General features: G+C 40.0%; 2 protein-coding genes and 1 long non-coding RNA gene across 9 annotated transcripts in view; 2 read left to right on the plus strand and 1 right to left on the minus strand.

Annotated features, from left to right (window-relative positions):
* Positions 1-13,546, plus strand: part of RAB27A (RAB27A, member RAS oncogene family) — a 30,677-nt gene extending 17,131 nt beyond the window's left edge. For all 7 annotated transcript variants that reach the window (XM_021537420.3, XM_021537421.3, XM_021537419.2 and 4 more), the window contains 5 exons: positions 5,701-5,873; positions 7,412-7,497; positions 8,135-8,238; positions 8,919-9,042; positions 11,202-13,546. In XM_021537420.3, the coding sequence (XP_021393095.1) occupies positions 5,721-5,873; positions 7,412-7,497; positions 8,135-8,238; positions 8,919-9,042; positions 11,202-11,400 (666 nt within the window). In that variant the 5' untranslated portion in view covers positions 5,701-5,720 and the 3' untranslated portion in view covers positions 11,401-13,546. The remainder of the gene's footprint in view (positions 1-5,700; positions 5,874-7,411; positions 7,498-8,134; positions 8,239-8,918; positions 9,043-11,201) is intronic.
* LOC116184020 (uncharacterized) lies at positions 13,353-16,698 on the minus strand. The gene is made up of 2 exons (XR_004148739.2): positions 16,420-16,698; positions 13,353-14,216 (listed from the first exon to the last, which is right to left on the minus strand). It is a non-coding gene; the product is annotated as an uncharacterized LOC116184020 (long non-coding RNA).
* Positions 16,699-16,718: 20 nt separating this feature from the next.
* RSL24D1 (ribosomal L24 domain containing 1) lies at positions 16,719-23,401 on the plus strand. Its single transcript, XM_021537422.2, has 6 exons — positions 16,719-16,850; positions 18,610-18,723; positions 20,266-20,338; positions 21,062-21,125; positions 21,588-21,673; positions 22,984-23,401. The coding sequence occupies exons 1-6, from the start codon at positions 16,770-16,772 to the stop codon at positions 23,055-23,057; spliced, it is 492 nt and encodes a 163-aa protein (XP_021393097.1). The 5' UTR covers positions 16,719-16,769; the 3' UTR covers positions 23,058-23,401.
* The last annotated feature ends 281 nt before the right edge of the window (positions 23,402-23,682 follow it).

A 23,682-nucleotide genomic window follows, 5' to 3' on the forward strand; every position in this document is an offset into this window, starting at 1 on the left:
TTGATGATGCTGAAATGCAAATGCAAAATTAACTGTTGTTTAATTTCCTGGCTTCTCCATTCCTAGTGTCTCCTGGTTTTCTGGAAACATAGTCCAGAATCTGCTAGTTCCTTACCTGGCTTGTTGTGGAAGGTTCTCACCACAGACCTGCTGCTTCCCTTTTGTGCCCCCTTTCTGGGTGGGATTATCATTTTCTGCCTGGCATCTCCTGTAGTAACTCACTCTCGTGTGCTTTGTGTGCCCGGCAGTTCGTGCTCTCAGGATGCTGCAGTTGGAGCAATGCTGAAAGATGGTTGTAGAGCACCTTCAGCCAAGTGAAAGTGCCATCAGTGTTTGGAGGCTAAAATTTCCCAGCCTGTGGTTTTGTACCTAGTTTTGCAGGTTCTTATGTATTATGAGCACCCTTAAAATTAGTTAGATCTTTCCAAGAAAGAGGCACTTCTTAGACAGTGATCCTGCAATTAGAATTCCTCTACAGTTGAAACTAAAAACATTGTAACAGTAAAATGTCAGGTAAAGCAATTGAAAGTAATAAAGGAGTATTTTTTAATGTTGTTTATGTTATAGAAAGTCACAGAAAGTGTCATTTTGACCAAAACTAAAGCAATCCAGGTCATACATTTTCCTAAGAAAAACAATAGTGCAGCTCAGAACATTTTGGCGAAGTGCTAATTCATTAGTTCTCTTCCCCCTGCACAGCAGGTACTTGAGTTTATGAACAATTGTTGTCATGATGTGCTACATTACATTTGTACGGATCTGGCAGCTTTTAACAAAGCACGTCTAACAAAGTGCTGACTAAGCAGGAACATTATTTAAATCTCTGTCCCTCGTTTGGCCAGAGCTGGCTGGTGTCTGATTGACCAGTTCTTCAAGCACTCAGGTGCTGCTGGAGCCTTAGAGCAGGGTGAGGCCATTCCATGTGCTTCGCCCACGCTGAGCAGGAATGTGGTTATTGCCTTGCTGCAGTGTGGTAGCAGTGCTGATGTGACAGGATTACTGAATTTGCTCCTCTGCTTTCTGGATCACTTTCTCAGTTTTTCTGCTGGAACAGATGGAGTGATACATTAAACACTCTCAAAGTTTAATTTTGTGTAGTGCCTTGGTGAAAAAAAAATTTTGTTTGACTTGATGTGCACTTGCAGAATAATCAAATCTGTATAAATGCATTATTGCCCACTGAGAGACCTGTAGTGTCTTCTTTTTCTGTCTTGGGGGATTTTGGATTCATTTTTCCCCAATGTTTATGTCAACTCTAATCACAAGCATGGAACCGCAACAGAAAGGAAACAGTTTACATTAAAGACTACTGTATTCTCAAACCAAAGGTAAAGAATGTAAAGATATAACTGAACAGGTGTGATTCATATACTCCATCATTAAAGCATTTTTGAATGAAAACCCCTGCTGGGAACAATGTAATTGTTTAAGGGTGTGTGGGTGATTTTGCAGCAACTTTAGATGTGTTCCAAGGTAGGTCTTGCACAAATCACTTTTGAAATGCTGTTTGCCTCTAGGAATAAAAGGGACATGTGAGCTGTGTAATTGCTTGCCAGCCATGCAGTGAGGCAGTACCCTCCTAGACACAGACATGGGCACACCTCTTTATCTCTGAGCTCCCATCAACGTGGATGCAAACAGCTGACACGTAAGCCTCTTGGCTGTGTGCTGAAGAGGTGGTGCTGGAAAAGTGCTCCTACTGGAAGTACTATCTCCAGTGTGCCCTAACTATTCCTTTTGCAGAGTTTGGGGTAAGTGGTATACCTTACTTTAAACTGATGTGCTTGAGGATTGTCTGATTAGGGGGGCATGTTCAGATTTCCTGAATTTTACACTGTGTGTATGTATACATGTTTTTATTTGCAGATATATGCTTTTGGTTTTTTTGGCTTGTGTTGCCATGTATATTCATGTCTTTTGCCTTTGTCCTTTTTCCTCCTGTCCATCAGCTCAGTAGCAGCAGAAGAGTTGCATGTTTTGTGTAAGGCCAGTTCAGGAAGCATATCACCTATTCCCATACTACACAGGGGAAATCCTGCATGCCAAGCCAATTTCCTTAATTTATGCAGGGGCAAATCTGCTATAGTCTGGAATGTTTTATCACACAATAGTGCTGTGATATCTGTGTCCCAGAGGCAAAAAGATGAACCCATTAACACCGATGTCTGTAATGTGAAAGTATCTCAGACTAGGAAATGAAGGGAACAAGAGGAGCACTTGATTTGGAGAGAATCCCTTCTTGATAAGGCCTGGTCTGTGTGTGTGTGTAGGCTCCAGAGCAGCAGCTGTACAGGCACAGCTCCAGTGCTGGGTGTGGGGGTCCTGTCAGCCATGGAAAAGGCCAGTGGAGCTTTTTCAGCACTTGTTCATAGCTCTTGTCCATCTGCATACCAGGCAAAGTGCAAAGCCAGAGCTGAATGGAATTTCAGGGGGGATTTACAATAGGCAAAACTCTGGAGAGCTTGATGTGGAGCTTAAAACTGTGCTATTAGTATTGTTTTTGTTTTTGTTTTTTTTTTTTTTACTTTTAGGAGCAAGATTTGGGAACGATTTTCTTTTGGTGACCTGGTGAATTCTAATTATATCATTAGTTTTTTCCGAATTTTCCCTTTCTACCTCCTACTCTGCTGATATATGAGGTGTGGAAAAGTGGAAGGAAAATGTGAAGCTATAAAGCCTAATTAAAAAAAAAAGAGGCAAAATTAGAAGAAAAAAATGGGATGGAATTTAGCAACAGGGCCATGATTTTTAAAAACTTCACAGCAGTTTTTGATGTCAATATACTTTGCATTGAATATATTCTTATTTCTGTTATGTGAAACTGAATGTGTCTGGACACTAGGACTGCAGGTCTCGGAAGTGAAGGGTGGAGATCACTTTTTAAATATTTGTACAGGGAGGAGGACAAGGCTTGAAACTGCTATGAAAATAGCTCTTTACATGTCTCCGAGGATAGGTTAACTGTGCAGGGTTTCACAAGAACCACTCCCTGGAGATATTTGAATAATAGATTGACATTATAGGGTGCAGTGGGAGGTGTGTGCATTTTAAAACCAAAGGAGAAAATTTCTTTCTCAAGCAAATCTTTTAGAAGGCATTTTTAGAACCCTTCCTGTGAAGGGTTCCTCACCCTCTGTCAGTCTGCTTGATATTGTATTTTGTACCAACCACAGGGAGAACTGAGTGGGCCAAATGATGAAATGTGTTTGTCCCGAAAGACACTTTACAAATCAGATATGACACTAGGAATACCTTTAGGTTATACTTCCCCAGGGTCTAATCTTGACTTAAACTGTTTTGGCCAGAGCTTTCACACAGCCCTGTCCAGTGGAAGGTGCAGCTGAACTGTAACAGTTCCCTACAGCTCTGTGGCACAGCTGCAGTGCCCTTCCTTCCTCTGTGCACAGGGTGTGTGGTAAATCAGCAGTGATCAGCTGCACTGTCACTGGTACTTGTTATTAAAAGTATGTTCTATACACCTAGAGCTACCCAACAGAAAACCAACAGGACAAGGCAAATACCTCTGTGCAGGTGGCATAGCACAGTAAAAGGCATGAAGCAAGCTTGTCTTAGTGTAATATACTGGCCCTAAGATTTACAGCTAAGTCTTTTAAAGCAACAATTAATTTAGGGATCTTGAGACTGAAAGAACATGTGCTTGAGTAGATGAGCTTACACAGCTCTTAGCCCTTTGAGAACATGAGGGCAAAGGAAACACCATGTGTGAGATGGAAGTCTAAATCAAATGCAGTCTTTATAAAAATTAATCTCTGTTTTTTAAAATACTTTTCCTTCTGGTACATTGCAATGAAGAGACTTGGGTAGAGCTACAGGGTAGATGATCAGGTTTTACTTTTTTCCTTTGCCAACAGGGGAGAGGATTTAAAAAATGAAAAAAAGCCCCCCCAAATTATTTTTGCTGATACATGTGAGTGTGTCTAATGGATCAGGATTCTTAATTTCTTCTGAAAACATTCTTATGTCAGTATTTGGGCTGCCTGTTCAACGTGCTTGAATATGCTGCTCCTTCAGACGTAGGTGGTGGATGCAGCCCTGCAGTTGTGGTGCATTTATATAAAAAGCTGACTCTTGCTGCAGGACTCTCCTTCTCCGCCTTCTACTCTATTGCAAAACTTTGGTTAAAGCACAACAGTAGGATGTGGATTAGCTGGCTGTGGCATAGTAGGGAGTGTAAACTCTGTCACCTAAACCCTCTTCCTGCAAGCTTTTACTGGCATTGATGGCATCATGTGAAATGTACATTGGGTGGGAAAAAGAGACTTCAGTGCTTTTCAAAAAGGGAAAAAAGTGTCAGCTGCTTTCCACTGACTCTTCAGGTGGAGAATATCTGGGGTAAATCTGACCAGTGTCTGCTTTTTAGTAAGCTGCTTATGGCCACATCAACCAGACACAGTTCTGACTTGTAACCAAGAGCGGCACAATTATAAAGGTGTGAAGCTTTTAGGATGGTTACGGTTGGAGCTGAATGGTGGTGATTGACGCCCACATGCTGGAGACACAGTTTGTTCTAAACCTCAAGCTGTGAGTTGATATTCAAGAAATGAATTGGTGTTTTGCCATTGATGCAAACTACTGCAGTGTTTGACTTGAAATTAATATCTTTATCTAGTTTAAACTACAGATAATTCCAAAAATACTTACTGTTGAAACAGCAGATATTACTCTTTGAAAATTTTATTTCCTCATCTATTTTTTTTTTTTTTGTATTCTTGTCGTCTTTTGCTGTCCTTCATATGAGGCAATTTTATGCTGGTTTTCTGTTGCTTTTAGAGTGGTTATTTTAGGCTTATCTTTTCATGTTCATGTCTTTGAACACAGTACAGGGCAGCTCACTACTGTTTGTTTTGGGGGAGGGAGGCTCAGTAGCTACTCAACAGGAAAGTGCCTGTGTACTTACATCAGCTTTTATAGTACACATGAAATTTGCCAGTGATTTTTGTTACACATTTTAGTTGTTCTTGCGCTTAGATCAGGCTGTAGAGAATATGGTTATTTTTTAAAAAGCAGAAAAAAGAGAGAAATTTCTTAAATGTGTAATGAACCATGGAAAAATGTGTGTGTTTGCTTAATGTCAATTTAGGATCAAGATTTAGTTTGAATGGCTAGCTAGCATCACAACAAAAACTTTAAAGGTAGGAGCTTCTTCCTTAAAACAAAAAACTCAACAACAAGAAAAAAGTCTTATTTAAGACTAAAAAATAGCTATTAATAGAAAATTACTGTAAATTTTGTTTAAATATAGTGGATAGTCCAGGAAATTTTTTTCATATATTACTAACTCCATAGTGAGTATGAGAACAGAATTGCATTCCTAGTACAATTAAATAGCTTTTGCCATCTTCCAGGAGGATTAAAAACAGTTCTGCAGTTTATGTTCCAGATACCTTGAATAATTTGACCTTGATTTTCAGCCTTGCTTGAAGAAGTTAAAATTGTGTTGCCTTCCCTTTCCAATAAGGGGAATGTAATAAAACTAAAGGTGCACTTTTTCAGTCACAGCTGGATTTGATATTGGTAATTTGTGTAATTGAGACTTTAAAGTGAAGTTGGTGTAAAGGAGCACAGAACTGGCCCCACCACTTGCTGCTTTGTAGTTCAGGGAGTGATTTGTATTTTAAACATTTGTCAGAAGTCCTGGCAGAGCTCTGGACTAACTTCCTTTTTGCTTTGCTTTTTAAGGTGCCGCCTGAATTCTCACTATGTCTGATGGGGACTATGATTACCTCATAAAATTCCTAGCGCTTGGTGATTCTGGAGTAGGAAAGACCAGCCTTCTTTACCAATATACAGATGGCAAATTTAATTCCAAATTCATCACAACAGTGGGCATTGACTTCCGGGAAAAAAGAGTGGTGAGTTTGTATGAAGAATGTGCTACTTGAAAATGGTGTCTGTCTGCATGTAGGCCTGCAATCAGTGTTACTGTGTGCTTCATTTTGTGACAGGAAAGGCCTCATCTGACCTGGCTATTTTTGTCATTGCTGTGTACAGACCCATTTCCCCAGAAATTAAAGAGCTGATTCTAAGAAGCCACTTCTTTCTGCTCAGTAGGTGTTGATGAGTGTGTCTACTCTGTGACTTGTGCACACAGTATCTGGAATAGCACTTTTATTGTTGAACTCCTTTCATAAGGAAGGGCTGAACTGTAGTAAAATGTTTTTGCTGGGTATGAACTGAAATGGTTACTGAACAAAGGTGCAGTTTTTTAAACATGTGGATGAAAAGCTATACACAGCTGATCTGGCTTCCTAAGCAGTCACCACTAGCAGAGAAGAATTATGAAATATAAGGTTTGTTTCTTTTAACCCCTGAATTGTTATTAAGCTAAGCAAATGTGATATGAAGCTGAGCACTGGAATATCATAACAAATTAGATGCTGGTCCTTACTGCTCTGAGAAATGGAGTTGGCAGAAGCTTTTTATTGTTATGTACAGGTATTAATTGTCTTTCTTTTCCACATTTCCTGTGTCCAGAAATCTGGATGGTGTCATGGGCATTGTGCAGACTGGTTTTTGATGCATAACATGCACCACAGTAGTTCAAGGACTAGATATCTTAGTTAAATGCCAAACTGGTCTCTTGAATAAGTAATTGTTCTTTTTGTGGGATTGTAAACATGGTGGTTTGCTTGATCAGCATATTTGATAACTCAGGATAAGGTTTAGGCTTCAGAGCCTGAATCTTCTAATACATAAACTTGCTGAATTTGTGGAATTCTGTTTGTAGCTTAGATACAATAACATTTGAAGGTAACGAAGATTACTTGACTTGAAGCATTCTAAACAAGAAATGAAACTATTTTTATCTGATCCTTCCAAGACTAATAGATGCCCTTATTTATTTTTTCATGCTGAGCAAACACTGCAGCTTTTATTTTTATCATCCAATTTCTGCTTTATAAGCTGTGATCTGATAAGATCTACCCTCAGCAATTTTTCAGCAGCATTTTGGCAGCTAAGTAGAGAAGTCATTATCTCTTGAGTATATCCTGTTTGCTAATGAGGTTCTGCTACTGCTACAAATACATTGCCAGATTGCATTGTTGCTTTCTTATATTTTATTTTGAACATGATGTAGTAAAAAAACCAGAAAATCATAATACAAAAATTAATCTTGTCTCATGGCTCTAAATATCTGTCTGGAGTCCCTAGTCTATTGGGCCCTGGTTGTGCAGTTTTCCTTTTACCCTTACTTTTAAATATTGAATTGGATGCAATATTAAAATGCATCTCATACTACTTTTGCCTTACAAAGCAGAGGATTGAGTTATAGTTGTGATCTGTGCATTAGCAGTGCTAATTTTGCTGCATTTAATGACTTTAAATGTCAGTTCTTTTGTGTTCTATAGCAGCTGGACTGGTAACAGTCTTGCAAATTTACCTCTTCCAGGTGTACAGACCCAATGGGCCGGATGGTGTTGGTGGCAGAGGACAGAGAATCCATCTTCAGCTCTGGGACACTGCAGGGCAGGAAAGGTAGGCCCAAGATCTCAATGGGAGCTTACTTTAACAGCAATGGAAAGCTTCCTATGAGTACCCATTAAATTCTAACTGTAATTTACAACTGTAGAACACAAAACCTGTAATTCTTGCTTTTTAGTCTTTTTTTTTTTCATAGCTAGCGCATACAGAGACTTTTAGAGCTTGTCTTTTTAAAGTTCTCTTAAGTTTCTGTAAATATGTTGATGTCTTGGGAAAGTCAGAAAGGCAAAAGCATATCAAAGGATTCTTTTCTTTTGGCCTATCAGAAGACTAGCACTCTTGTGGTTGTTAGTCTTAAATTCATGGACTGATGTGTATAGGGGAAAAATTTTTGTTCAAATTTAGAATTTCATTATTGTTTTAATTTTTGAATCTTGATCAAGGCATGCTTTATAGTAGAAGACTGTTTAAAGCTCTCACACTCATGGCTTCTTGATGCCTTAGGCCTTGATTAGGCCACAGTAATGTTAGCAATTTTTCTTACACAGTCCCTGCCTCAGCAAAACAACTATGAATATTTCCTTCTGGTTCATTCAGTCTTAAGTTACCTCAGTTCTTCTATAACTGTAAGCAATTATGTTTTCAAAGTAATTTGTCAGATGAGCAAATTAATTTCACTTTGCTGGTCTAGGTTTCGTAGCTTGACTACAGCTTTCTTCAGAGATGCCATGGGGTTTCTTCTACTCTTTGATCTGACAAATGAGCAAAGCTTTCTGAATGTCAGGAACTGGATAAGTATGGCTTTTTTTTCCCTTTCTTTGAATGGGCGGAATGGGGCATGGGGGTTATGTTTGTAAATATGGAGTCTCACTGAGAATTAGAGCTTAAAATACATGGTTTTATGGCTTTCTCAGTAAAATAATGTAAATGTATTATAATTGTAATGGCTGCTAATAGGGGCTCGCCTGAAATTCAGCTTTGCCTACTAAACTTGGATTTTAATCTATATAAAAGAAAGCCGAGACAATATCCTGTCCCCGACTCTGGTGCTGTTCAGTCATTTAAGTGTGTGGGAAGCTTATGCAAAAGTATTTTCAATCACCTGAAGCTTTGTCAGCAAAACTTAATGGAAGGCACATGTTACTTGGCTGGTATATCTAGGCAAAGGAATTCCCAAACTGCATCATCCATCTGGAGAGGGAAGCAGATCCTTTCCTGGCAGCTCACTGTAGATACTTAGTGAGTGTAACTCCTTCAGCTGCAAATGCACAGGTTTCTGTGCTAACTTTGCCAGGCTTCTGTTTCCCTGGGTTTTTCACTGGGTATGTGACAGTGGAAGCCCACCTGTTCTCTGGTTCCTCAGTGCCAGTGGAGAAGTGCTGTGGGCCAGCAGAGCAAGCTTGGTTTGTGGTAGTGATCCTAGGGAGCTGTGTGTGACAGTGACTTGTGACCCCTCTTCATGTTGATGTTGCCAGGTCAGCTACAAATGCATGCATATTGTGAAAACCCAGACATTGTCTTATGTGGGAACAAGAGTGACCTGGAGGACCAAAGGATGGTGAAGGAAGAAGATGCTAAGGAACTTGCAGAAAAATATGGGTAAGTAACTTTCTTCCCATTATTGCTGTGTTTTGGGCAGAATGAGATACTTTCTGTAATGCTTTTTTCTGTATCCTGAAAGGTTATTGTGAGAATAAGCATTTTAGAATGCTTAAATGGCTGGTATGAGACCTTTTTTTCTGTCTGAGATTATTATTTTCTGCATTGCTTAAAAATAAGTACTTAGTATTACAGTAATCTTGCACTGGATATTAGGTAATTTTATTTGCTTGGCAGTAAACAGTGTAAATTTTCACAAACATTCTGGAAAAGAGAGAGTTTGGAGAGGCAGGTGAATAATGGGGTCACTTCTTTGCTCTTGCCTGTGCTGAGGAATCTGCAATCTCACAGGCTCCCAGGGAGTCTGAAAACTGAGTCAGACCAGTAGGAAAACAGGGTAGCCTTGCCCTTCCCCTTCCTGCCAGGCACAGGTCATGTGCCGCTGAAGGAAGTATGTGAAATCTTTGTTCCCATCAGATATTAATTTGTACTTTTATATCCCTTAACTCTTTCATGGGGCTTATCTTTGGATTACCTTTGCATTTCACTGAGAATCAGAAACACATTTCTGAAGGAAATAGTCTGATGTGTATGTTGTGTTTTAATTCACATAGTGGAGAAATTTTCTAGCACATGAAATGGATTCCTTCTGAAATGAAAGCTAAATTATGTGCTCCAACCACTAATCCACCTTTGTCTGGAGGGACAGAGTAGAACTGCCCCAAAGTAAAGCCCACAGGACAGGCAGTAGTGGGAACACTGGGTCCTCAGTGCAAGCTGTCTTGTTCTGCAGGTCTTCTGCTGTCTCATGATGTTTACTAGGCACAAATTAGCTTGCCTTGGCCTCGAAGAATCATTGGAGGCAAGTCAGAAGCCATCTGAGACAGAAATGTGTTTAGTGCAGTTATACTTTCTTACTTTTTCCTTCTGTGAAAATGCTTGTTTGAAGTCAAGTCCATGTCACACAGACAACAGCAAGTGCATATGGTACTTTAACCAGCTGCTTGTGAAGGAGCAAGAAGTTTTAAGCAGCAGCAGATAGTATATGACATATCTTAAATCTCTTTGCATGTGACTTCTGAAAATAACTTATGAAGTATTTATCTTTGTGGCTGAAAATGCAACTTAATTTAGGAATAGTTAGCTAAAAGCCAAGGTTTTGGGTCACATCCAATCCTTAGGCAGTTACAAAGTTCTCTGCCCTGTAAAGGTGAGACAGAATGGCTGCTAGGAGTCACTTTCTCTTGAGGGGAGGCAAGATAAATCATGTTGCAATGAACAGTCTTCTGGTTACTGAAGTGTGAGATAGTGAATGTGGAAGGGCCTCATATGGATATGTGATGTATTTGAAAGAGACTACAAGAGACCTGCACAGACACAGCAAGAGACTTTTTCGCCACTCATTGGGTCTTGCAGGTAAGAAATACTTAAAATTCTGAAGTGATGGTATCAGGTTCCTGGGCAGTAACACAAATGCAGCCACTGTAGCACCACACTGTGGGGAGCACTAAGTTCAGAAGGCAACAACACATGGATCCACAGTGGAACATCCTGATCCACAGCAATAAAGAAACAAGCAATGTACTTTAGAAACCAAGGTGCCAGAGACTTTTCTTGACAAAGACATAGGTGTTCTGAGTGCTGAGATTTCTTCTTTTCTGTAATAAAGTTTAGAGGTGTGGTGTCAACAGAAGAAAGTCACCTTCTGTAGCGATGAGTACCCTGACACTGTGAGTCTTCAGTGCCTTGCCTGCAGAGGAATGGCCATAGCAGCATTCCTTCTCCTGCTTTATGTCCTTGTGTACACAAGTGTTCTTACTGATTTCTATGCACATCAGCTCTGGAGTAACTGCATGTCTTGCAGGGAACGGAGTTTAGAAAAACAGACCTCAGGAGCACAACTCTGGGATATCATGCTGACAAGTGCCTCTATAAATTGCGGACTCCATTGACATTTGTCCTTCTGCCCTACCTTCAGTCAGCCATTTCATTAATTTCTTTTGCATTTCAGACCACTGAGCACTTAGTGTCTCTCTGCTATGGAGTAGCAGTGACAGTCTTAGTGTGAGCTCTAAGTATGTGGCAGTAATGCTGTTATTTTTTTTTCTCCCACGAGTGACAACTGTATGATGTAAGGCTATATGTTTTGTCTCCTGCAGAATACCATATTTTGAAACCAGTGCGGCAAATGGGAATAATGTAAGCAAAGCCATTGAAACTCTGCTTGACCTCATTATGAAGCGCATGGAACGATGTGTGGATAAATCCTGGATCCCTGAAGGGGTGGTGCGCTCCAATGGGCACAGCTCTACAGAACAACTGAATGAGGAGCAAGAAAAAGGCAGATGTGGCTGTTAGCCCAGTTACAATTAACTTTAATGTGTATGATACAGTACAGTTGCAGCTTACCTGTTTAACTTTGGGAAAAATCGCTTTGTGTAGTTATTTAATGAGCTATATTAATTCTTGATACGAATTTTTATTTGCTTTTTCTCAAACAACATTGATCTCCACTTGTAAGTTTATTAGCTGTGGGACAGAGATTTAATTTGGTTTAGCACTGGATATTCCTCTAATTCACTGCTTGGGGGGAAAGGGGACAAAAGGAATTTTCATTACCAAATTCAGAAACATGTCTCTATGGGCATAAAGGGTAGGCTTCTGAGTTGAAGGGTTTGCAGTTGCCCTTGGCAGTCTCCATTAACTACACAGAGTAGGCATTTAGATTAGTTATTGTGACAGCTCTTGGTGTCTCCTAACAGCAAGATAACCAACTCGCTTCTTGGTTTTAAACAGAAACATTTAATAATTTTACCAATTAATAACAATCTTAAAGAGCACATCCTGTGTTTTCCACAAAAGCCTGAGAGTAGTTTTTCCTTGCTCTCCTAATCCATCAGTTTTCAGTGATGAAAACCAAAGGGAAGCACTTCAGTACAAAATAAAAAGCTCCGGAGAAGCGCAGGGGTGTGCACACAGAGCACTTGGGGCATGTCATGTAATTGAACATGTAAACTACAACTGTACTACATGAAATGTATCCAATGCAGCCTAGGAGAGACCTCCTTAGATCACATGAATTTCTAGAACATGCATGCATGTAAATTTACAAGTAAATGGTATAACTGTGCATCTGTTATGTTTGTTTCATACTGTTACTCATATTTTAACAGGAATGTAGGGCAACCTAGATTTCAGGAAAATTTCATCAGAGTTGGTGCTTTGCACTGAATTTGTTTTACCAAACACAGATTGAGAATGTTTCTTCAAATTTGGATTGAGAAATGAGTGATTATTGTCTTCTGGTGAGATGCAGCTAAGATACTAGTCCTGTAGATCAGTATTTCTATGAATTTATAATGCTCATTTTATTCTGCCAACCTTTGTGTTCTGAACATCTTGCTTATCATACAGTAATTTATGGCTTGTTCATTTCCTTTAGATTGTATTTTAAAAAGAAAATACCTTATCTCCCCTCAACTACAAATCATATAAATGTAATTTTTGGTTTCAGTGTATCATGTTACTCTAACCATTTTTATTTATTCCTATGACCTAGGATACAATCAGTATTTTTTGGGCTTTTGCTCAGACTGATTTATAAGATGTGCCTACCAAACTGTTTTCTACCCTGGCAGAGGTTGTATAATTGTAAGGTATTGCCAATTAAAGTCATAACATGCCAAATTGAGTCTTGTTACAGACCTTTCAGAGCAGCTTGTTTACAGAACTCCAAAGCTATTGCTTCTTTAAAAATTACATATTTATTTATTTAAATATTCTAACTACTGCAATTTGAGGCAAGTATTGATACCAGTTACAAACATGAATTGCAGCATAACAAAATTTTTGAAGGAAGGACCAAAAATGTTTCTAGAATAGGATCTAAGAAAAATAAAATATTTGATGTAGCTTCTGGTTATATTAATTAATACAAGAATAAATGTTTAAACTTGGTTCTTAAAATATTTTACACAGTAATGCATTGTTCTTTAACAAACACAATGTGTAAATATTAGATTTTTATCACAGCCTACACAGAATATTTTAAAAGTGCAATATAATTTGACTGCTCTGGGGCTAGGATAGAGATAAAAGAAATTTATATGAGTATAGGGTTTTGGTTTTTTCTACTCCACTTCTAAAATGCTTGTAGACCGGAGTTACTGTAGTTTAATTCAGAGTGCCTTTTGAAGTTACCATCATGTTTCTGACCAGTAGAGTAAGAAACTCTAGTGTAAGACACAATACATTTCAATGTACTTCAGTGTCTGAATTTCTTTTAATATAACTCTTTGGTTTTCAGAGGGTTGTAGTGGAACTTTGTCATGCATTAACTTAAAATGGGAGTTTTCACGCTTATAGCTCCATCCAGTTCCTGAAAACTTTAAGGATTATTGCAACCAGCTATTGAGCTAAGTGACTACTGAAATAGTGTAAAAATATTTCCTTTTGAATACTTATGTTTAAATTGGATATTAAATATTAAATACTGAAACTGTCATATTTGTGTCATGCCTATTATTTGTAACTATTTACAAAGAGGATCTGCATAACATTGCTTTGATGTCAACCTTTGAAATGTGCCATAAGATTTATCCGTTTGAATTATTGTGTGACAAAACTTTTGTTCCCTTTTAAACTCTCATGAGAAATCACGGTAAATATTTCTTGACAGTAAATTACACTGCTCTTACTAGACTAGTACAGGTTTTAAGAAACAAAGAAACAAGAATTCTGAGGTGATGTAAAACTGTTATTTCAATAAAAGTTGTTTCCATTTAGTGTCAGATGGAGACACTGATCTGTAATTGAACAAAGTGTTCCCATTAAGATGGATTGTCCCAGGATTTCTTACAATAATATAAAATAGCTAAACATTCCTGACATGAACTTTGCCAGCACTGTTGAAGTGAATTGTAACAGTTCAGTTCCTGTTGTCTTGGTTCAGTGTCGGTCCGTGTCCTGCACTGTCCATGTGTGTTGTGAGGGTTCTTTGTTCAGATGTGTCCAAGGCCTGTGCTGTGGTTGAGGTTCTTCTTGGTGACCCTCTTTTGCACTGACCAAACCCTTCAGACAGGGGCCTGGTGAATGCTGGGTGATGCCAGGAGGAGCCCAAACCCAGAGAAGACAATGGAGACGTCAGTTCTGTGTTCATTCAGAATGCTGCTGGTCTGAGCAAAGGGAATCAAGCAGTCCATTTTGTCAACTTTATTACTTCTACAAAGGTAAGGAGTCTGATTTTTCAGAGTAACTGCTTCCATCAAGAACAGTGTCTATTACCAGGAAGGTTATAGTGTGCTGGAGGACATTGCTGCTATTGAAAGGTTCCTTGACAGGCAAGAGAAGGAGCTGAACTAAACCTCATTCAGTTTAAAAAGGACAAGTGTCAAGTGTCTCTGGGTATTCCACCTGGGCTGCAATACCCCTATGCAGTAGTGCTAGCTGAAAAAACATGTTTCAGATAAGGGGATGAGCATCCTTTTCCAGGCTGACCAAAACACAAAAGTGTGTTGCTGCAGCAGAGAAGGCCGGCTGTATCCAGGGCTGCACTGGTAATATGAAGGCAGCAGGTTGGGAAAATCAGGCTTTCCTTATCTTCAGTAATTGTAAGATTGATGAGTTCTGTGCCCTGGTTTGGACACCTCAGTAGAAGAAAGACATTGATATAGGGAGTGAGTCCAGCAGATGCCACCAAGATCAGAGGGCTGGAGCACAAGGGGTAGGAAGAAACAGAACAGTTTGCTGAGCTTTAAGCGAAGGGAGACCTTTCTGCTGTCTTTAATGGGTGGAGCCAGACCCATTTCAGAGGGCACAGGGATAGGAAAGATGCAAGAGAGAAATGTTCTCTAGAAAATTAAGATTAAATAGTAGGAAAAGATTGCCACCATACAAGTGGTCAGAAATTGGAACAGGAGCTCAGGAAAGTTATGAAGTCTGTCTTTGAAGACACTAAAAACTGAAGTGCATGTGTCCTTCAGCCTGGTATTAGTTTGTTCTGCTTTGAGCAGGGCTTTGCTCTAGATGACCTCCAGAAGTCTTCTACCCAATATGATCATATCTGTCTGAACCTGATCCTACAAGGGCATTTGCCTGACAGTTTATTCTTTCATATGACTGTATGACAGTCCTTTTACTTCTATTGGGAAACTTGTACAAGTATGTAAATGCTTGCAGATCAGAGCTTTGCTATGAGTTTAAGGTAGTGAGTTGAGATGTTTGACAGTTCTTGCTGTAGTAATCTGTGTCAAAAACAAACGAGCCACTTAGTTTGCTGCAAAAAAATCTCTTCTTCCAGTGAGGCTGTTTTTCACCTGGATACCTAATTCTGTCTGAATAACTATCAATGGAGTAGAAGTACATACGGGATTTCTATAATTAATCTGGATTCTGTCACCAGCAGCCTTCAACCTCTATTGCCTTTTAGTAAGGAACAAGCACTTCAAATCTACAGCACAATGGCTTGTAGAGGAGATTAGTGCTTTGATGTAAAAAAAAAAAAGAGCTGGGAGGGATGATTTAGTGGTAAATGCTTGTACTATCACTGTGCACTCACATCCTGTCTGCTGGATGTATTGGTGACAGTCTGTAATTCAAAGTGTTTAAACTATAGAAGCCACCAAATGCTTCACAACCCAGTGCTCTGCCAGGAAAAGTGAAATAAATACAGCCCATGTGGAAAAAAATGGCACAGGCAGGAAACTCAAAGCAATCAAACTGAAAAAGGAGAACAGCCTGGGACCTAGGAAAACTTGTTTACTATTTGGTTTTTCCTCTAGCTGTAAACTTGTCTTCATAGCTTCCCTGATAAAACTGGATTGTGTGTGCTACTTTACCGTTTCCTCTTATCACCCAGGTTGCCATCCTCTGTCACAGCCTCAGAGCCCTCACTGCAGTGAGAGCCATTAACACTCCTGTGCTCCAGCCCTGTTCTCCACAGCAGACATGGCTAAAGTCTGCTTTTCAGAAAGACTGGAGACAGCCTCTGTGCTGATAAGGTGATTCCACTGTGCTAAAGCAAGTTTTCTTTCTTCCTCTGATTATTTCTTAATTCAGCACCAAGTTGACTGCCTTTCTTTTGTTGTTCTAGAAACCAGAAAGCAAATACTGCATTAGAAGCACATGCAATTCAATGCATGGATTTTTCACCAGATACTCAGGTAGTTTATTTGTTTTAAATGGCGAGGCAGGAATTGTGGTGGTAAAGACTTACCTGAGGAGGACTTCAGACTCAGAGCTGGGACAGCATCCTACAGTTGAAGAATAGAGAGAGGCCTTCCCAATTCCAAATAATTTGGAAGGTACTGGACCTAGGATTTAGGTCCTTTCACAATAAACAGGTAACTCTAGGAGAGAGAAGGAGTAATGGGTACTTACCTATATGGTGTGCAGAACCATTGGTTTCAGATAGGACTTCAAATTTTGCTTAGATTTTGGATTTTACAGATATGAAAACAGCACAGAAAGTGTTGCCTGAATTTTACAGTAAATCAACTGTAGTCTTAAAAATCGATCTTTTCCTTGTGTTACTGTGTCTATCCTTACGTTCATACCGATTCGTTCCTTTCTCGCCCTTGGAACAATTTCTCCCTTGGACAGAGAAGCCAGGGCCCCGTGTGGGCTGGGGGCCGGCAGGGGGCGCTGCGGCAGCGCTGCGGGAGCCGGGCCCGCCCCGCGCCGCCGCCTCCGGTCAGCCGGGCCGCGCTTCCGCCCGCGCCGCCGCCGCCATGCGCATCGAGAAGTGCTACTTCTGCTCGGGGCCCATCTACCCGGGACACGGCGTCATGTTCGTGCGCAACGACTGCAAGGTACCGCCCGGCCGGCAGTGCTCGGGCCGCCCCCTGCGCCGGCCCGGCCTGTGCCGGCGGGCCCCGGCGGGGCTCGGTGTCAGCGGCCGCGCCTCACGCGGGGCGCTCGCAGCCCGGGCCGGGCCCCGCCGGGGTGCGCACGGCCGGGTGCGGGCGGGCGGAGCCCGAGATGAGCGCAGCTGGTCAGAGAGCAGCGGGGCTGGGGTTCGACCCCTCTTCGGGCCGTTCGCTTAAGAGCTGGAGTCAGTAATCCTCGTTGTCCCTGGGTCCGCACCAACTCTGACTATTCTGTGCCTCTGCGAAATTAACATCAGTATTTAAATATTAGGACCTGGAGCGATGCCGTAATTTGGCAGGTGCGGTGGCCGTCGGCAAGAGTGGGGGCTGAATTAGTTGTTTTCAGTTTTCAGTAAGAAATAGCACACTTCGCAGAGCAGCACAGAATCCTGACCCTTTGACTGTCAGGCCTTGCCCTCAGGCGGCGGCAGCGCTGTCGCGGGCTCCGCGGCGGGCGCTGCGGGGCAGCCGTGCCCGCGGCCGCGCGGGGAGCCCGCGGCCGCGCGGGGAGCCCGCGGCCGCGCGGGGAGCCCGCGGCCGCGCGGGGAGCCCGCGGCCGCGCGGGGAGCCCGCGGCCGCGCGGGGAGCCCGTGCCCGCGGCTGCGCGGGGCAGCCGAGCCCGCGGCTGCGCGGGGAGCCCGCGGCCGGCGCCGTGTATCAGTGCTGTGGATCGCTCCCTGCCGGTGCTGCGGCTGTCGGAGCCCGCGGCGAGCCGGCGCAAATCGCTTCCTCCCGGACCGCGGGCGGGCAGCGCCGCTCGCAGCCGGCAGCGCCGGGCGGGGGTGCGCGCTGGCACGGGCCGTGCGCTCGCCGCGGCCGTAAACAGAGCACCTGTGACAAGGCAAAGCACCACCACAGGTGTGCCCGAGTTGAGGTGAAAAAACGTGGTAGAAGAGTGTAAAAAAAAAAAAAAAAAAAGAGCTATTCGAAAATGATTGCCGTAATTTAAAGTTTCGTATTTTCTGTTAATTTCTCTTAGAATTCACTGTTAGATGGGAAGGAGGATATATGGCTGTAGAAAAATCGGGTTTTCAAAACCTCATGAATAATGTGTAATTCTGACCGTTTTTAAGTGAAGAATCTAGTATTCTGTAGAATATGTAGAAAAATAGGGCAAAAAAAAAAAAAAAGACCAATTAAAACGTTTTGTTATATGCTTTAACAGCTTTCAGTAATTTTAGTCCAGGACTTAACTAATGCGCTTAGGACTCTTGCAGGGTAATCTTCGGGGCTTAAGGCTGCATCCCAGAAAATAGACATTTTAGTGTGTGTGTTGCATTCAGTATGAGAGGTGTGAGGATTTTTTGTTGTTGCTCTCAGGATGGTACTGTATCTAAAAAGTGTTGGCAGCTGTAGAAAATTGTTTATTCATACTACAGGTTTGGTTTTATGGTTATTTTTGCAGATGATAATTCTCAAAACTCAGGTGTATTTTATGTATAATCAGCTTAGTTGTAAGTACTTGTGCTTAACCCTGGCAGCTGTGAAAATGACTTCATAATGAAAAAACAATACTAGTGCTTGAAATTATTTTTGTTAATAGCTGTATTTTCTATAAAAATACTGGCATTTGGAAACTGAATATAATTTATAATGAGCAGTATTGTTAGTGTAACCTCAGTGTTTGATATCCCACTTGCAGTTGGCCACAAATAACATGATTTAACTAAGATTTTTCTTCTTTATTGTCACCTTCTTTAAGATATTTAGATTCTGCAAATCAAAATGCCACAGAAACTTTAAAAAGAAGCGAAATCCCAGAAAGATGAGATGGACTAAAGCATTCCGTAAAGCAGCTGGCAAAGAACTGACAGTGGTAAGAAGCTGAACTGGTTCCCACTTTACATGAACACACTAAAATGGCTCTTCCTGTGGCACACAGGCTGGGCTAGGTGCCTTAGAGCATTGTCATTTAATGAAATGAGCTGGGGAGAAGAGGGATTGTGGAAGAGAATGGGAGGTTTTCTTGAGAGTGAGCTGTTAATTCGGCTTGATTAAAACCTGGATCTTCCACCCTCGGGATGGAAGCCAGTGTATCAGGTGTCTGTTCTGGGAACACGTGGTGGCTCCCAAGTCCAAGGCTTTTTTTCCCACCAATAAATCCTCTACACTCTATGTGTACAATTGGTAGTTGTGTTTCTGCACAAATAATCTGAGTTACTGGGTACCCGAGGAAGTCTCTCTATGTAGACCCCTAAAATATTTACCTGTGAAGTCTCTTTAAAGCTTAGAATGTGTAGGAAAAGTTTTTGCATAGATAGGAATGTTTGAAAAACAGCATGAGACCTCAAATGGAATTTGAAAACAAAGTTGCTTCAGTGGTAAAAGTATTAAACATTCATATTTGGTGTGACAGCCCTTAAATAATTCAAGAATTATTGTGACTTAATTACCAATTTTTTTACAGACTATTAAAAATTTAGTAAGCATTTTGATACAGTGATTTCCTGCCTTTTGTGGATGTTTCAAGGGAAAGAATGTGGTTTTATTTTTTAATGTGGCTTTGAAAAGCCATGGTTAATTAGCATCTTCAGTAATTTCAGTGTTTCTTGCTTTTGAGTTGTTTCTGGCTATGTTGAATTACCTTTTTGAAAACAACTGAATTTAAAATTACTTTATGCATGTCTAAATATGTTCCAATTTTGAGATACCTAATGTATTTTAAGAATAAAACCAATATATGAACTTAGTGCTGTGTAACTCTGCCACAACAAAAAACAACCTTTGGGCAGGGAGAAGTCCTCAGATAAAACTGATATAAAGCTAAGTGTACCTGGCAAAAAAAAAGATGGGGAAACTGTTTTTTTGTCTTCAGCTCATGGGAATGGGAGGATGGCAGCTGTCCCAAATGCCAGAGGTATCAACTGAAATATTTCACAATTTCAAATTAGACTGTTTCAATATTCTTAAAATGAAATGGTGCTTGGGGTATTTTTTTAAAACCATTTCAAAATTACAAGCTGTTGAGTAGAGCTTATTTGTCCTGCAATAAATGCTTTCAAATCTACAGGTTTTCAATTTTGCCTTCCACCTGTCTAATCTGCTCTGTTTCCTATTCCACATGGGTTTTCTCTGTTCCTTTTGTCCTGCAAAATAGAAAATAGCTGAGGGAAATGTTGTGGTAAATAGTTCTCTCCAGACAAACCACTGTGGCTCCTGACACTTTGAGGTCGAACACTCAACTCAATTTCCTTCTCATATTTCTCTCTAATGATCATTCAAATCTAGGAACTGAGCTTCTGAAAGGGGGAAAAGAATCCCATAAAATACTCAGTTATGTGAGTGACTGCTACAGTAAGAATGTATTGATCTAAATAAGCTTCTGCATATAGTCTATATTTACTTTTTCTTGATACAGGATAATTCATTTGAATTTGAAAAACGTAGGAACGAACCAGTGAAGTACCAGAGAGAGTTGTGGAACAAGACTGGTGAGTCATTATAGGAAAAAACCAAAAAAATTATTTTTTTACTTACCATGAATGTGTTTTCAAAAGACTTCTTAGAGTACTGACAGCTTGTAGTGATTTGTGTTTGAAATTACTGCATCATGACCAAATTCTTAGCATGTGGAGGAGGCTTGAGTTGTAAACAGGTGTGGAGTTTCACTTGATGGTTTTTTTCAGAAACTGGTTTGAAGATGAGGACCAGAAGTCCTTTGTTTTGAATTTTTGTCTTCAAACCCCTTAGTGGTTTTCCAGCTTTTTAAGAGGCTCCCTATGTCAGCCTTTCACATGATGCAGTTGTTTCTGTGTTTGTGCTCATGCCACTTCAGTTTGTTTCATAGAATCAATTGCCATAAAATAGGAGAACTGCTTGTATCCATGTGAATGAATGCCACAAAGGAGAAGGTGGTAACTTGCATCTCTTTTCAAGTAGAGTCTTTTGCAGTCATGGTTAACTATAGAAATTATGTGTAGGCACAAAAGTGGAAGCATAAATAAGTTTTAAAATACAAATTAGCAGAGTTGCTACACAGAACATTTCTTTATCCTGCTCTTTGGAGAAGGAATAGTTTCCTCCACATAGTGTAAGAGTTGCCTCTGGTATTTAGGTATTATGGGAGTACTGTTAAGAGCTGCTTTACAAAAATAGCATGGATTTTCTGCTGCAGGGATTTAAGCACATTTAAAACAACTTCTGCTTTATTTCAGTGGATGCAATGAAGAGAGTGGAGGAAATAAAGCAAAAACGCCAAGCCAGATTTATTATGAACAGGTGAGAATTATCTGTGTGATGGGAACCCCTTGCATGTGTGTGTTAGACAACTTTTCAGAAATGGGATGATGCAGTTTTAAAGAGTAATTATTTCTGTATATACACAGTCATCCAAGGGATGGGGTAAAATACACTGGGTGGGCTCTACCCTGTGTTATTGGCTGTCCAAGGAAATGTACCTTTTGGACACTCAAGGATAATAGCTGTAATGTAGTCCTTGTTTGTATACAGAGTCTTAAATTTTAACAAAATTCTGATAGGAGTTGCTACAGTGCTGCACTTTCTTATGGCTTTGTATCCAGAATTTTCTTGAATGGTTTTCAAATACTTTTTGCCTTTACTTCCTCATAATCATAGTTACTTACAGCTTGTACATACCTTTACTGAGGGATACCATGCATTAAAATGAAAGCCTACATCTCCTCTTTGAAGGTAATTAAATCTAATTTTCCCCTTTCCCAGATTAAAGAAAAGCAAAGAGTTGCAGAAGGCAGAAGACATCAAAGAAGTCAAACAGAACATCCACCTTCTTCGTGCTCCCCATGCAGGTAAGAACTTGATTTACTGGTTTGCCTACAGTTTTAGGATAAGTGACTCATTCTACAGATCAATAATTCTGTACATTTGTCTTACAATTAATTTGTCTGTTGAATGTGGAGAATAGTTCTTGCCACTAAATATAAGAAGTATCTTAGCCCTGAATCAAATATACCTTTTTTATTTATCGAGTCCGCATTCATGTCATCCTTTCTCTTCCTTATTTTGAGTGTTTTAAATTGCTCTCAATACCTGGTACTGCATGAACTGCGTATTTGTTATCTGATGCATTTACCTAAGTCTTCCCTTTGAACTGCTTTGTTGAACTCAACCGACTCTACCACTGAATTATATAAAATACAGCAGTTCAGCTTTGCTGCTTGAATTTGTCAGTCAGTTGTGTAGAACTTATATGAAAATACTGTTCCTTCAGTAAAGTCACATTTGAAATAAATTATTTACTTTTAAAAATACACTTAACTAAGTAGAGTAATGAAGACAAGTTAAAAACATTTCCATTAGCTCTTGTTTTATAAAAATTACCTATGATTTTTTTCTTCATTATTAGATAGTACTTAGAAGTCTGTTCTATGATTTTTCTTATATTTTTGTCAGGATATATTTACACTTTGGTTTAATCTGTCTTCCTCCCGCCCCTTTTTAGTTTTGAGAAAAGGAAAAAGATCTGAATTCAAAATAATAAATTCAAGTGTTTATTTCTGTGTTTGGCTTTGCTTTTATGAAATGAATGTTGCACAGCACTTTGTAGTCCATCTGTTGATCAAACACCTGCTGCCTTCTTGGTATTCTGCAATTCTGACTGGGCAGGGAGCAGAATCAAATCTAAGTCTTTAGACTTTTAGATTTTGGTTTCTTCTTTTTCATTGTTTTTGTTTTTGGTCATCTTATTGAGAGTTAGCATTCTTGCTGTCCAATACAGCATTCAGGAGGGGTTTAAATGTTCATTTAAAAGCTAATGGGAGAAAGCCATTGATCTGTAATAAGCAATGAAATTTTGTAGTCCTTTGCAAGTTTCTGCCAGGTATTGACAGCTGTATCAGTTTGTCATAGCAGATGAAAACACAGGTTTGACTGCATTTCGGATTTTGCATAAAAACAGCGTCAGCTTTTCTGCTAAAACAAGTTTAAGAGATGGAGGTTAGCAGTAAATACCTTTGAGCTTGATGGATTTGCTCATAAACAGCTCTTCAAGCCATATAATTTAGGCTGTTTCACCTGGAATAGATGCGTATATCGTTCAAAAAAAATCAGTTATTTGGGCTTAGAGAAACACATTGAATTTGATTTGTTCTTTTTGAAGGTACACCAAAACAGCTGGAGGACAAAATGGTGCAGAAGCTACAAGAAGATGTGCCTATGGAAGAAGACTCTTAAAGTGCTTTTATTTACTATTTATATCTCTTCAGCAGTTAACAGTTCTTTACTGCCTCACCTGATGTCATTCAGAAATATGCTTAGAATTGAAGAAAAGTACATTTTAATGATAAGTGGTCATTTACAATTTGAATTATTTTTTTAATGAAAAATAATAGGATGGATACTAGTTTGGGCAGTACTTAAAATTCTGCAATTGGAGAAAACCTTGTCAGCAGGATGGAGAATGAGGCTTTATTGTTTGAGATACCATGTGCTCCTTGGAAAGTTACATTTTTTCTGGGTAACTTTTCCACATTCATGCAAATAATTAAATAATAAATAATAAAATATGCTGGCCCTGAGCTTTTCTTATTATGTCTGCTGTTCTTCCATAGTGGTAAAAGTAGATACAAATCTGTTTTACTGATTACAGTGTAGGGCAGGATGTATTAATTTTTCTCAGTCCAGTGTGGTCCAGACTTATTTTCATTCTTGTCCTGGGGAAAATATTTCAATTTGAAGAATACAGTGTTTGTTTTATTTCCTTTTTATGTCAGCCACCCCAGGATTCCATTGCAGTTGACACCTGGCAAAGCTAACATGGATGCAGGACTTAGGTTTGGAAAATAGTAATGGTGATACC

Source organism: Lonchura striata, chromosome 11 (assembly GCF_046129695.1).
Source record: "Lonchura striata isolate bLonStr1 chromosome 11, bLonStr1.mat, whole genome shotgun sequence".
Classification (NCBI taxonomy): domain Eukaryota; kingdom Metazoa; phylum Chordata; class Aves; order Passeriformes; family Estrildidae; genus Lonchura; species Lonchura striata.

Coding starts and splice junctions, on each gene's coding strand:
- RSL24D1 (XM_021537422.2), top strand. CDS start 16,770: ATGCGCATCGAGAAGTGCTACTTCTGCTCGGGGCCCATCTACCCGGGA. Junction 16,851..18,609: donor TCGTGCGCAACGACTGCAAG/GTACCGCCCGGC, acceptor ACCTTCTTTAAG/ATATTTAGATTCTGCAAATC. Junction 20,339..21,061: donor AGAGTTGTGGAACAAGACTG/GTGAGTCATTAT, acceptor GCTTTATTTCAG/TGGATGCAATGAAGAGAGTG.